General features: G+C 33.4%; 1 protein-coding gene across 1 annotated transcript in view; it reads left to right on the top strand.

The window, feature by feature from the left end:
- LOC124353206 (5'-3' exoribonuclease 2 homolog) overlaps positions 1 to 15161 on the top strand; it is a 70157-nt gene that overhangs the window by 3794 nt on the left and 51202 nt on the right. Inside the window, exons 3-8 of the mRNA XM_046803101.1 lie at positions 397 to 508; positions 2623 to 2796; positions 3653 to 3815; positions 5611 to 5769; positions 7270 to 7577; positions 13668 to 13865. Of these exons, the coding sequence (XP_046659057.1) occupies positions 397 to 508; positions 2623 to 2796; positions 3653 to 3815; positions 5611 to 5769; positions 7270 to 7577; positions 13668 to 13865 (1114 nt within the window). The remainder of the gene's footprint in view (positions 1 to 396; positions 509 to 2622; positions 2797 to 3652; positions 3816 to 5610; positions 5770 to 7269; positions 7578 to 13667; positions 13866 to 15161) is intronic.

Genomic DNA, 15161 nt, shown 5'->3' with positions numbered 1-15161 from the left:
TTATTTGTGGATATCGTTTAATCATGACTGGCAGGGAAATGACTGGAAGTAGGGATGTACTTTGTATATTTAAAGAGATTATTAAAGAGAGTGACTTTTTTATAAAAAAATGTAATTTCCTTAAGTAATATTTTACTAGGAAACGTAATGTTTTGAAATTTTCTCTCCCTTTTAAGAAAAGAGCTACTTGTTCTCAGATTCAATCCATTCATTGCTTTTTTTGTTTGTTGTCTCAAGAGTTCCTGTTTTCTATTGTGCTGTCCATTTTCCTCTTTGCTTTTTTAGTTTTTTGGCTTTCAAGTATAAAATTGTATGATCTGCTACAAAAAATAGTCACTTTGTGCAATATAATTTGAATAATGACTTGGACAGTTTCTAACAAATATTATTTTTCAGACCAGCTCCAAAAAATGAAGATGAAATGATGGTCGCTATTTTTGAGTGTATTGACCGACTTTTCCGTATTGTTCGGCCCAGAAAATTACTGTACATGGCAATTGATGGGGTGGTAAGTATTATATCTATTTAGCTAAGCATAGAGCATGCAAAAATATGCAATGCAACTCTTTCTCTTTTTCAGCAATAACTAGAAAATACATTAGTTAGAGCTATTTTACATTGAAAAAAATATAATAATATATTAAATTAAATTACAACCTCTCTCTCCCTCTCCCTCCCTCCCTCCTCTCTCCCTCTATATCCCACTCCTACTCCCTCCCTCCGTCTCCCAGCCAAGGTCACCTTTACTCCCAATCAATAAAGGTGTACCACAAGGCTCAGGATTAGGACCAACACTTTTCATCCTACTGACCAACGATCTGCCAATATATCTTCAAAAATGTGGGCAAGGAATGATATAAACGGATGACACTGTACTCCTAGTTGCTGACAAACAGAAAAAAAGATTAGAAATTTCATCCACGTAATAATACTTACAACATGCTCCATCCTCTTAGCATTCATGTTGAGTCTGGATGACCGAGTTCCAAGACTTCATATCATGATCTTGTATCCCAGACCTCACCATCCACATCAAAATTGTGTTGGAGCTCCTCCTATTGTCTTGCTTGTCTGGTCTTTGCTCTCTTTATTTATTATTTACTAGAATTTTTTTCTCCTGGTCAGGATCCTACACTGGCGCAGACATCTTCAGTGCAGGCTGACACTCTTATCAATCCCCAGTATCACTGCTTTTATTACTTGTGGTTTTGACTTCTTAACATTGGAGGCATCGCAAGCACATCATATAAAACCTATGGTTGTCTCCTTCATCTTCAGTTGTACCTGCTCTGTCCAGTACCGCAATCTTACCTGACTCAAGTAGCTACAAGAGCATTCATTTTTTTTAAAAGTTTCCAATCAGCAGAAAATGAACCTGTAAAAGCCTGAATGTTCAATATGCACCGATTGAACTACAAGCTGAAAGTAATACGACTGTTCATGACCAGAATAGTGTCACTTATCTGGGATTTCTGGTGATACAGCTTCTTGAAAAGTGGAAACATTCACATTGTTCATCACAGAAAATCTATACTTGCTGCCATCTCAAGAATGTATCAACCTCTGGTGTGTGTGTTTGTGTGTGCGCGTGCATGAGTGCACACACATGCGTGTGAGTGAGTGAGTCAAGCCTTACTCTAAAGCTTTCACATTAAAGTCACTGGCAACCACAACGTTATCATCAAACATACTTCTTAAGGTGTCCTCAAAATTATCAATCTCTGTGTGGAAGTTTTGAACATTTCAGTTAAAAATGAAGAAGCATCTCGCAAAGTTTTTTTTTTTTCCCCCCCCCCCTTGGGGCGGCCTACTGCCATGCACTTAAGCCTCAAGGGCTTTTTGCACACCCCGGAAACACACCATGAGGCCCACCAGTCTACAACTTCAGCAGTTCAACAAACCGCCGAAAACAACCTATCAAGTCCTCCTGGCAAAATTCACCACCCCTGTCCAAACTACCAAAGATGGCATACCGCTCTCTTGCTATTGCAGGGCAATCAAAGAGCAGTTGCTCAGCAGTCTCCTCCTTCTCATTACACCTTCCACAGAGCGGATCCTCTTGAAGGATGCCGACTCTTTGAAGATGCTTCCTCAGGTGACCATGCCCCGTAATGAGACCAATGACCTTGGAAGACAAATTTACATCTGCAAACCTGACCAACACGAATCCTTTCCTAATGCCATGCATTTCAGCTCCTCTTGGATTTGGAGTTCAGAAATCACTTTGAATCGTTCTTGTTTTGGTAGTGCGAATGATCAGAAGGTTGATGCGTTTCTCCAGCATGTAAGATCTGAAACACCAAGTTGACGTCCATACAAGAACCATAGATTAGTATCATCAAACACAACCTGTCTCATCTCACACTCAACTGTACACAAAGTTTTTATCTAAAGGCTTGATAACATTGACTAGCTGAGGGTTCTTCTTGCAGCTACAATCACCAGATTTAGGATTATTTTTTGTGTGTGATGAGTGATTTTCATGTGACTCTTCTCCAACTCCGGATAATATTACTTATCATAAAACAGAAAGAAATGGAGAGTTATAAAGTTGTTTATTGTTTACATTTCTTTCATGAGTGGTAAAGTTTTCTGTATTTTCAATGCACAAATATATTTCAGGCTCCAAGGGCTAAAATGAACCAACAGCGATCAAGACGTTTTCGAGCTTCAAAAGAAACAGTTGAGAAGATTCAAGAGATAGCTCGTGTGAGGAAGGAGATGTCAGCCAGAGGGCTGATTCTGCCCCCTGAAAAAGCAAAGGAAGCTCATTTTGATAGCAACTGTATTACACCAGTAAGTGTTTATGATATGGTTCCTGTGTGATTATAATTAATCCATTAATTTTAGAAAATAATTAATAGATAAGTTTTGTAGTTGGTTATAGAAATTCCAACATTTACATCAAAGAATTAAACTATAATTCCATCTAAATTTTATCGTAACAATATTATAAATGCGAAAGTGCTTTGGTTTGTTTGTTTTGCTTTCACACGTAAACCGTTCAACCGATTGTACATATACATTCTTACTGTCCCTGGTATGAATATAGGCCTATTCGTATGTCGAAAATCCCTCCGGGCTATGCCCCATTGGTCTTTAAAGTAGCGAAAAGTTCAAACTTGGTCTCTAAAGTTGTGAAATATTAATTGAAAGAGCCTGTCAAATACGTAACTAACTGCTCATTTAAAAAATTGTTCTATGATAGCACAACTACATGTTCAATTAATTTAATCACTATTTTCAATTTGTTTACATTTAGTGTGTAAATCCTCTAAGGAGTAACCAATAATTTTCACACTGTTTTTAGTTTTCAACTATTATGTGAGTACTCATCTACCTTAAAAAATATTCTAAAACGATAAGCTGATAAAAATTTGACTCTGAAGACTCCTTTTGAAGCAGTCAGCAAGAACTATGCTAAATGCAAGTTGAAGAAATTAGAGAGTTTATATTATAATTTAATAAGTTTTGATAAAATTTATCGTATTAGAAACAAATAATAATTCTACATTTATAAAGTATTCATATAGAATTGTTTTGTACATGAATATAAGGCACATTAGAACACTAAGCTTATTTACTTATTGAATTAATTGATTTACTCAGAAAGAAGATGGGCTCTGCTGTAAACTGATTGATTGCGTTGTAGGGCACACCATTTATGGCACGGTTGTCTAATTGCCTCCACTACTACATTCATGACAGACTGAACAATGACCCAGGCTGGAGAAACATCAAAGTCATCCTCTCAGACGCTAACGTGCCAGGGGAAGGTGAACACAAGATTATGGACTACATTCGGAGACAACGAGGTGATTGTTATAAATATTAAGTAATTGTGGTAACAGATTTCATTATTTTCTTCCAGTACACAACTATCTTGTTTGTTTTAGCTGGTGGAGGTTTTTGAATTCCTTTCAATTTAGAAAAAATATAAAAAACTTTTAACATTGATTATATAGCATAACACATTTTTCTTTGAGGCTTGTCTTCTTTATACTCAAATTTTATTTGAGGCTTGCCTGAAAAGTAACCAGTCTCCTTTTGCTGGCCGATTATTAAGCAACAACTGACTCAGGTCAGTTATGATGCTAAAAGGGGGACCCATCTGAGACTGCCATCAGGAGTCACAGCGCTCCATTTTGTTTTTATTACGTGAGTGTTTCAGAGTGGTTATGTTTATGGTGGTAGGAGAGAGATTCATCTGAGACTGATGTCAGGAGTCACAGCGCTCCATTTTGTTTTTATTACGTGAGTGTCTCAGATTGGTTATGTTTATGGTGGTAGGAGAGAGATTCATCTGAGACTGATGTCAGGAGTCACAGCGCTCCATTTTGTTTTTATTATGTGAGTGTCTCAGATTGGTTATGTTTATGGTGGTATAAGGGAGATCCATCGGAGACTTCCACCAGGAGTCACAGCACTCTGTTTTGTATGTCATTACACATCAGACTGTCTCGGATCAGTTATGTTTATGATGGTAGAATGGGGATCCATCTGAGACTGCCACCAGAAGTCACAGTGCTCTGTTTTTTTTATGTTATTACATGTCCTCGTGTCACATTCACTATTATTGAGCTAAGATTTAGCATGAAGTTTTGCCATATACTTGGCCTTTCTGTTTCATAGATAATCCCTTTGATACAATAACCTTTTGTTGATAACCTTTTGTATGGATGATACTCAGATAAAAGAGTGGTTTAGACAATACAAAAATAGCCTCATTTGAGTTAGATTGACCTGTGACCTGGCTGAAGTACAATGTCCAGAAGTCTTGTATACATTGAGAGCAGGTTAGTTCTGCAATACTGTAAACAAAAACTGTCAATTAACTGTATGGGAGTTGGAGAAAGATCTTGACATCTCAAAATCTGCAGTTCATAAAATGTTATATTAAGATTTGGAAATGAAAAATTGCTTCTAAATTTCAGGAAATTGCAGGATCGCGGGTCACTCTCCACTGAAACATGGCCATCTTGAATTGCTAAAACATTATTTTTTTATCTGAAGATCATCTATAAACTCGTTATCAAACGGGTTTTTTATCATAGAGATAATCTCTGAAGCAGAACGGCCAAGTTCCTGCAAACTACTTTTTAAGACTTGAGTCACATTGGAATGCAATGCTGGCACATGTAAACAGTACACTGTGACTATGGACTGGGCGGAGCTCAGAGAATGCCTGGTGGTGGTTTCGGTAGGAAACCCATAATTGATCTGAGATAGTCGGTTGCGTTATAATCTGCCATCAAAGGGAGTTCAGATACTTTTTGGACAAATCTTGTACATCTAAAAAAACCCTTGTTAGAATTGGTCAATGTTTTAATAATGTAAATGGAATTTTGTTACTGTTGTTTATTTAGAATAATTTTCATTTAAGCACTGCTGCAATCATGTGATGATATTATTTATATTTCTTTTAGAGTAATGATGAAAAATCAACTTCTTAGTGCAAGAAAGTCTTTATCATGCTTAAAGCGAGTAGGTTTATTTTCAAACAATTTTATAATACGTGATGCCATATTGGTAGGTTTATTTTCAGATCTGTGAATAAAATTAAAATTTGAAAAACTGGGTTTAAAATTCTAATTGTTGTTTTCCTTGCAGCCCAACCCGATCACGACCCCAACACTCAGCACTGTTTGTGTGGGGCTGATGCTGACCTGATCATGTTGGGCCTGGCTACCCATGAGCCCAACTTTACCATCATCAGGGAGGAGTTCAAGCCCAACAAGCCGAAGACATGTGACATCTGTGGTCAAGAAGGTAGGCTAATCAGATACCCCATCTTTTTAAAAAATGTCTCACATTTTAACCAAACCATTAAATTGTTCAGCGATTTGTGTGTTTTTTAAATATTGGAGACAACATTTTCAGAAAAATAAGCTCTTTGGACACGCATTGAATCATTTTCAGTATGATTTTTTTATTTTAACCTAGTTTGTAATTATGTATATGCATATGCAAGGATAGATGCAAGGAAGACGCAGAACTGACTAGCAGGTGGCGTCACTACCAAGTGAAGGTAGTTTGTAAATACTGCCTTGGCTACGGGTGGGAAGGATTAATCATTTTCCATAATTAAACTTGTGGTTTCTATTTTTTTAAAGACTTGTTCTAATGAATAACTTAAGACCCTGCTTATATTCAAATTTGTGGCAAACACACTACAACAACCACATCTTATTACGTGATATGTCCCTAACTTCAATTACTTTAAAAATTTGTAAAAATATTTAAAAACCTCTGACGCTCTGTTATACTTGAATTGCTTCTTTACATGTTATTTTTAAATAATTAAATTGAACTGTTTATTTTAACTAAGTTTCAACATTAAATTACATTTTACTATAAAACTAGTTAAATATTTCAATCTAATCACAACACTACCAAGCGATGAAGAATAATAACGAGATACGTAGTAGACACACACTCATAACAACACAAAGCAGTAATACATGCCACGGATATGTTTGGTTATGGCTCTGTAGGAGATGCAGAACTGATAAGCAGGTGGTCGAAGTTAGACAAAGGGCGCTCTCGCCCCTTTGCCGCAGAGTGAAGGTCGTTTACAAATACTTCCTTGGTTACCATGATAAGCAAGAGCATGCACCGAGCATTTCGAAGGCCTTTTGTGAACTAAAAACCTCTCCAAGAGACATTATCTATAATATCAGATATAACTGTATTTGGCGTTTCAGTCAGAGTCTATCATTCTAATATATCCGTCTATGGCGTGGGAGGGTTAAAGAAACCGGCAGTGTTAAAAAAAATTGCAAAGTAGATCAAACATTTTTGAAGCTACTGTTGAACAGATCTGTGTTTGATATATTCAAAGCAGATAACTGGAATAACTGCAAAGTTTGAGGGACAGAGTCACCATATGATGTTATTCAGTTCAGTATGAATGTGACTGTCTCAAAATTGATGTTTGGTGAGGTTTGATGGAAGATCATGTGATTGCCCCTTTTTTTGTAGATAGAATTGTAAACTAGGATATATGTTATCAGAATATGTCTTGTAGTTTTAGAGGCAACTCGTATCATGCTATAATATAGATTATTGATTATATAGTTGCTTTGTTGTAGGCATACTTGTACAATAAGAGTAACTAAAACAATTTTTTGATGTAAACAAAATTTGTATATTATGAACTAATGGGATATGCAGAAGTCCATATGATGTTAAAAATTAGATTGAAGTTTGGAAATGTTTATTTTGAATGTTGAATGCTATGTTTAATTAGTAATTTATTACACTGTTCAGGCCATGAAATGAAGGACTGCATCGGCCTGACAAACGAGGTGAGTGACCCAGGAAAACCGATCACGATGGGTGAGGAGCAACAGTTTATCTTCGTGAGACTCAACGTGCTCAGAGAATATCTGGAGAGGGAGCTAGAGATGCCAGGACTGCCGTTTGAATATGACTTTGAGCGAGCCGTTGACGACTGGGTCTTTATGTGCTTCTTTGTTGGCAATGATTTTCTGCCTCACCTGCCGTCGTTGGAAATCCGGGAAGGTGCCATTGACCGGCTCGTTAACCTGTACAAGAAGACCGTCACGAAAACTGGGGTAACATCCTTACTCATCTCTTACGCTGTGTTCATTTAAGCAAATCTCCGTAATCTTTGTAGAACCTTACTGACGGTGGATGATTTGTATTGATAAGAGGATTTCGGACACGTACCATCGTTATGTATTACAAAAACTAAAACAACACTAATTTGAAACATTGCATTTTGTTGTTTCAATTTTTGTACTGTATAATAATAGTAAATGTCCAAAATCCTGTTATCCTTAAAATATCATTCCATGCATGTATGCATGTCCGCATGTGTATGAAATCAAATTTTATAAACATAATATGTATTTAAGATATATGAGCAAATCACTACTTAACCTTTTGGGGTCTTATTAAAAATCGCACCAACTGTTCCAAAGGTCGTATATATTTTCTGGTAAGTTACAGCTTTTTTTATATTGTACAAACCAAATGTTTTAAATAGTCAAGGTAAAAAATTCTTTATTTACAATTTTGTTAAGATTGTGTCAAAATTGCATAGTAGGAATTTTTCTTGTCTTGCTTTACATTGCTTATGAGTTTTTCGTTGTAGTGAAGAATTCTTCCAGTGTGTAAAGTGGTCGTTCCATCAGCCAGTCACGCAGTTGTTTCTTGAGTTTGGTAGAGCTGAGGTTCTTTATGGACTCAGGTAGTGTATGTATGTATGTATAGTTTGCGTCCCATGTATGATGGCTTCTCGCTGTATTGTGTGGAGTGGTGAATTGGAAGGATGTAGGCTTTGGCTCGTCTTGTAGTATAACTGTGAACATTTTCTCCTCGGTTGTAATCCTGCCTTTAAACTCCCCAATAACTCGGATCCAAAGCCCCACTTAAATAAATTAAACAAAAAATACAAAAATAAAAGCATAACAATTTTTCACCAAAATATTAGGGATTTACAGATTTGTGTTGAATCTTTAGAAATAACACTATCCGAATTAGACCCTCAAATAAATTGTGTTAACAGAACACAATATGTCAAAAAAATCAAACTTGAACGCTTTAACATAGAAAATTATATTTTAATATCAGAATATTCTCGTACTACAACTTCGGGAGGGAGGTGTAGCAATTCTCTCAAAGGAGGGTTTAAGGGGGAGGCAGCTGGTTTTTCCAACTGTTGTTGAACTTTGTCAGGAACAAATTATTTGAATGTTGTTTAGCTAAATTTAAGATAGAAAAGTATAGTTTTATATTAGCAGTAGTTTATAGAACACCTCAATTTAACAATAACGAATTTTTAGATAGATTAAACTCTCTTATAGAATTTCTTGTAGCAAAAGACAAATATTTAATCATTACAGGAGATTTTAAAATTAAAACATGTTAAATGAATCTAAAGAGGACAAAGGAACTTAAGAACATTTTAAATCGCCATGGAATGAGTTTCTTAATTGATTTTCCTACTAGAGTGACACCAACATGTAAATCCTGTATAGATAATTTTTTGACAAATATTAATAAAAATGAAGTTAAAGTTTCAGGAATTATAACAGCCTTATCTGACCATGATGCACAAATTGCTCGAACTTCTGCAAACCCAAATAAAAACTGGGAAAACATTAACTTTTGTTGGAAGACAATTTTCATTAAATAATATGGTACTTTTTAATCTTTATTGGAAAAAGAAGATTGGCTCCCAGTCTTTTACTCAACAGTCAATGAAAAATATGATTGTTTTGACAGTATCTTCAGATACTATTTTAATCTTTGTTTTCCGCTTACACAAATTAAAAAAGAAAATAAAAAGCACACTTGGATTACACAAGATTTAAAGGATGAAAAAAATGAAATAATTTGTCTTAGTAAATTGTCAAGGCTTACAAAATCTGATAATTTAAAAAATGAAGTTAAGAATAAAGTTAAACAATACAATTCAAAACTAACTAAATGTAAGAAAAATTATTTTGATACCAAAATCAAAAACACAGAAAAATATTAGTAAAACAACATGGCAAATTATAAATAAAGAAACAAAAAAGAATAAAAGTAAATGTGAAGGCAATCTTTGTACTAAAAACACTAAAGAATCATCTATTAGTGATCCATCTCTTATTGCAATCTCCTTTAATGATTATTTTATAAATGTGACAGATGCACTGTTGAAGGATCTTCCTTCAGTACAGCCAAAATATGACAAATGTGACAATCACAAACCTGGTAACACTTTATTAAAATTTCAATGCCCGCCCTTGACTGAAACAGAATTGATACAAATTTTTGACTCTCTCAAAAATAAATCGTCTATGTGGATATGATGGAGTTCCAGTGAAATTGATAAAATTTTGTCAAACATTCCTTAAGTAAACCATTATTGCATTTAATAAATTCTTCTCTCATTACAGGCATATTTCCTGACAAATTAAAAATTTCAAAGGTTATCCCAGTCTTCAAAAAAGGCTCAGCAAATACAGATATTCAAAAATTTATCGTCCAATTTCAATTTTACCATCAATCTCAAAAATTTTTGAAAGAACCATGTATCATAGGTTAGTCAAACATCTAGAGGTAAATGATCTTTATGACAAGGCACAACATGGATTTCGAAAAAATAAATCTACTATAACAGCATTGGTAGAGTTCACTGAATCTATAATAGAATCAGTTGACAAAAACGAAAATGTAAACAGGAATATTCATGGATCTGTCAAAAAGCTTTTGATAGCATATCTCATGACATTTTACTCGAGAAATTGAAAAATTTAGGAATCAATAACATCCATCTAAGATGGTTTGAAACATATCTTTTCCAATAGAAAACAGTATGTTGAGATATCTCACATAGAAAATAACAAATTACAAAAAATTTCAATCTAACATCCAAAATAGTAAGAAATGGAGTACCTCAAGGGTCTATTTTGGGTCCTTTATTATTTATTTGTTACATAAGGGAAATGCCAAAGTGCCTTAGTATTCTTGAAAATAACAAAAAACCAGCTCTGTTTATTTGCAGATGACTCAAAACTTAATCATTTCTGCCAAAACAGAAGTGAATTAGAAATAACGGTGTATTTGGAACTTTCAAAATTACAAACATTTTCATTGACAAACAAATTAGTTCTAAAATATGGAGAAAACTAACTTTTATTTCTTTCAGTACCAAACAAAGTAGAAAACACTCAAGTCCCAATATCTTATTAAATGATTCCTGTTTGGGTCAAGTTCGCAATACAAAATTTCTAGGACTAATCATAGACAACAACCTTAGCTGGGATTTGCATATTGAACAGGTGATAAATCGTATCAATTCTGGAATATATGCTAATTAAAAAGACTGTCTTATTTATGCAGCTTATCAGCTTTAAAGATGGTCTTTCATGCCCACATTCAATCCATATTGCATATGGAAATAGGTGTGTATGGAGGAACCACAAATCAAAATTTTTAATAAAATTCTTATCTTGCAAAAAAAAGTGCTGCGAATAATGTTAAAAATTGATAAGGAAGAATCAGTTAAAAATCATTTCACTGAACTAAATGTTTTAAACAGTGCATAGCCTTTACATTTTAGAATGTGTGATGTATGTTAAGACTCATCAGTCCAGTTTTCAAGAGTCACTGTGAAAATCATACATATAACACTAGAAATAAGAAGGAATTAGTATTACCTAAGCATAATTTGGAGTATTATAAAAAAAAAACTTCTTATGCTGGAATAAAATTTTTAAAATCAATTCCAAAAATAATATCAAGTGTTCGAGACATAAAGAAGTTCAAATCAATGTTAAAAAAGTATTTAATTCAAAAGGCATTTTTATTCATTTGAAGAATTTTATACAATATTATGATTTTACTCATAACTATTATAGTAACTTATTTTTAGTGACGCTATTTATTGTACTCATGTGCAAAATATAAATAAAGATATTAAATAAAAAAAAAAAAAAAATAAAATAATCCTGTTGGTACGTGTGTGTATAGACAGACCACTGTTAGGATTCCCAAAGTTTTGAAAGATTTTCTGCAACTCTCTGTTGGATATAATGTTTTCTGTAATATTTTTATATTTTTTGTGTTTACAAAGGAAAGTTAATCATTCCAAAAGATCTTAAACATTCTTTTAAAATGTTTTGTTTATGGTTATAGGTAATAATTTGTAAAATATAAAAATAAAATCTAAAATTGGTAAAAAGTAATTTTTATTTCACTTACATAAGCAATAGACCCAAATTTCATAGATAAAAATAAACTAGCACTTGTAGTATTTGAAAGTTATTTATGAATGTGAATACTAATATATAGTTTTTACATATCTCCTTACTCTTATAAAAATGAAATAATCTCTTTTTCTATTAACGCTTTGTTAAAATTTAAGTTGCAAGATGTGCATGATTATTAGTCTCAATGTTTATTGATATAATTTGACATCTCTTTTAAAATCATATTTTTATGTGTGATGAAAATATAAAAATACCATTACATGAATTTGTGGTCTATACATTTTAACTAAACAAAACAGTAAAATCAATAAATAATAGTATATTCAATGTTTAACATCAGCTGTTGTTCACACCAGGTGGTATATTTAAAACAGCTGATGGTGATGTAGAATTTACTTGAACATGTGACTTAAATTCTGTCTAATTTACTATTACTGCTAAATAAATACAAATTGTGCAATATTTATTTTTTATTGCTAGGCCTTTCGGATGGCCTTCTGGTATTTATTTACCAGTGATAGTAAATTAAACCTTTTTCCAATGCTCCAAGATTCTTCATTAAATTCAGTCTGTTTATCCATCAATAGATTTCTTATGGAAATTTCTTCAATTTTAGATGCTCTTGTAATTTTTGACATGTCTACTACTGCCTACCGTCCTTGGTCCTCAATCATATGAATCTCATAAACCTATAATTTTTTTCACAATTCAAGAAAATTCCTTGGGACCAATTCACGGATGGAATCAAATACAAAAATTAAATTAAAGGTTTCTGCTGAATGCCTTTCAAAATTAATAGCAGCACATTATTATAACTCTTGAGACCGTACGATATCATACAATGTTTCTGCTGCTTTTGACTTTGTTGATTTCATGTTAACGTTATAATGTTTATGGTGTGTGACATGTTAAATCTTTGTCTTTTTTTGTGTTTGTTTAATAATGTTACTGTTTACGTAACAGTAAACCCACCAGAAGGATTTATTTATTGGTTTAGATAAGGATAGAGAAATGCTTCCACGTCATATAGAAACTATTTATTTGCCTATTGAGGTATTTTTAGCATAGATTACATTAAGTGCTTTTGGCTCATAATCTGTCAAATATTTGTAAACATTTGGTTGGTGTAGTTTTTGTATTTATGTAATTTAAGATGTTCCAATATATTACTTCGATGATTTGTCATAGATTGTTAGTAGATAGATTGAATAGTTTAAAAATGTTTATTTTATAGCGTAAGTGTCGGTATGAAACTCTTGGACAACATTATTTTTTAGAAGTTCATCTGCAAAGCTCTAGAACATTGAACTCATTATAACCTTATAAAACTATACACATTGTACGCACATGGGAATGAACACACACAATTTAAACTTTCTCAATAGCACATTGATGATAGTTTTGTCAAATCTCATAGGATAGAGTAAAGTAGTTGACTTTATTACATATTTGATTTTAAAATTATTCACTTCCACTGTATCACTCGGAATAAGTTTTACTGTATACAGATCAATATCAACAGCAGTTTGTGAAGGAAACATGATTTTTCCGACCCACGACGAATGCAGACGTATTGTGACCTGTATTCTGTGTTCAGTTTTAATAATTAGTCTTGTGTTTAGTTTTTTATCAAGTGCATGTTCTAGAGTTAGTGAAGTTGACACACAACATGGTGGCTGTGATTCCTGACTTATGCATGTCACAACGCTCTGGTATGATCTGTTTATTTTAACCTAGTTCGTAATTATGTGTTAGGTCAGTTATTTACCTGAAGAAGAGATCAGATTGCAGATCTAGAAACTTACTGTTACTGATTTTATTTTTGTATCACTGAACGATGGCAAATGTCCGGAAAAATCCTGTTTCCTTCACAATCCTTCCATCGTCAAAAACAAACTTCAAATAAAGAGCAGCAGTTTCATAGAGGTTTGGTTTGTCTAGGGGTTTATCACTGACAGCGGCAACGTTACGCTGGACCGTGTACAGCTGATTATGACAGATCTGGGTGACGTGGAGGATGAGATCTTCAAGAATCGACAACAGACGGAGCTTATGTTCAAGCAGCGGGACAAGATGAGGAAGCGTCGAGAGAAACAGCAAAACATGAGACACAACTTCCAAGGTCCATGGGCACCACAGGTGAGTGGTTGTTCAATTCTACGTTTCAGTTCAATTGAAAACCGCTCTTGATAATTTAAATGAACTTTATGTCGTTCTAACAACTAACATGTCTTTTTGATTGATTATTATACAATACAAAACTGAATCTTTGACACTTTAATAATAATACATATTTTATTGTATAGTAAAGCAAAAACTTGTTGTGGTATATACTCGAAAGTTTAAAACCTATCATCATAAGGAATTCAAAGCGACAGTGGACACTTTAATTTGGTCCATTAATGAAGGTAGGCTTTAGCGTTTGTATGAATAGCCAACAAATTTTTTTGCCTCAGCTTTGTTTTTTAAAATTTATTCACTCCTTGATATTGCCAGAATAAAATACTTTACTCAACATTATTGAAAAAAACCCAAAAAAAACCCCACAACCAAAGGGGATGTGTTTGGTGTGGTTTGACACAGGTGACATTTTTATCATTAAAACGCTTTAGTCTATAGTAAACAGAATTTTGAATTTCAACATCTTTTGTTTATTTATTTTAATTTTAGAATCTCGTCTTATGTCGTCTTATCTTAATGATTAAAATTTTTTTAATATCAATATAATGTTTAATAAATATAGATGTGTAATCTTAATGTGGCTATCAGACTCAAATTTCATAGCAAAAAAACTGCTCATTTATATCAGAAATTGAATGAAAAGCTTTTTGTTTGTATTTGTACTGTTTATAACTACTGCTAATAAATTGAGTAAACCCTTGGAACAGTTAACATTTTATAAGATTTGTTACAATAAATCGTATAAAAGACTTGAATGGTTGCTAAAATAGTCTTAAAATTTAATTGAATATATTCTGACCTCAATATTTATCTTGTATGTCCTCCCGACAAGCCTGAATACATAGTCTCCCTAAATTTTTATTTTTCAGGAATCTTCAATCAGTTCCTTTTGTAAGCTGTAGAACTCAATACCAAACACCTCTAATCCAGATGTTATCAGTTTAAGTACGTTTTGTTTTCAATTAAAGACAATATCAATACTATCGGTAAATTGAAAAAAAAAAACTAAGCTGTACAAAATTAAATTGCCCTTGAACCCCAGAATCTGAATATTTGCGGTTAGTGATGTGCCGCTTCTGGACTTCCACGAGGTTGCCCGTATTGAACTGACACATCGGTTTTTGCTGTGCCCAGTGGTAGGTTCAACTGGAAGGTATAAACCAGCCAGAAGTGATCCCTGCTGCGTTAGACTCATGTTAGTGAGTACCGTTCCTTACCTTGTCTTCTTTCTTTACTTATTAGAACTAACCTTCA

Source organism: Homalodisca vitripennis, chromosome 1 (assembly GCF_021130785.1).
Source record: "Homalodisca vitripennis isolate AUS2020 chromosome 1, UT_GWSS_2.1, whole genome shotgun sequence".
NCBI lineage: Eukaryota > Metazoa > Arthropoda > Insecta > Hemiptera > Cicadellidae > Homalodisca > Homalodisca vitripennis.
This window is presented reverse-complemented; position numbering and strand designations above follow the sequence as displayed.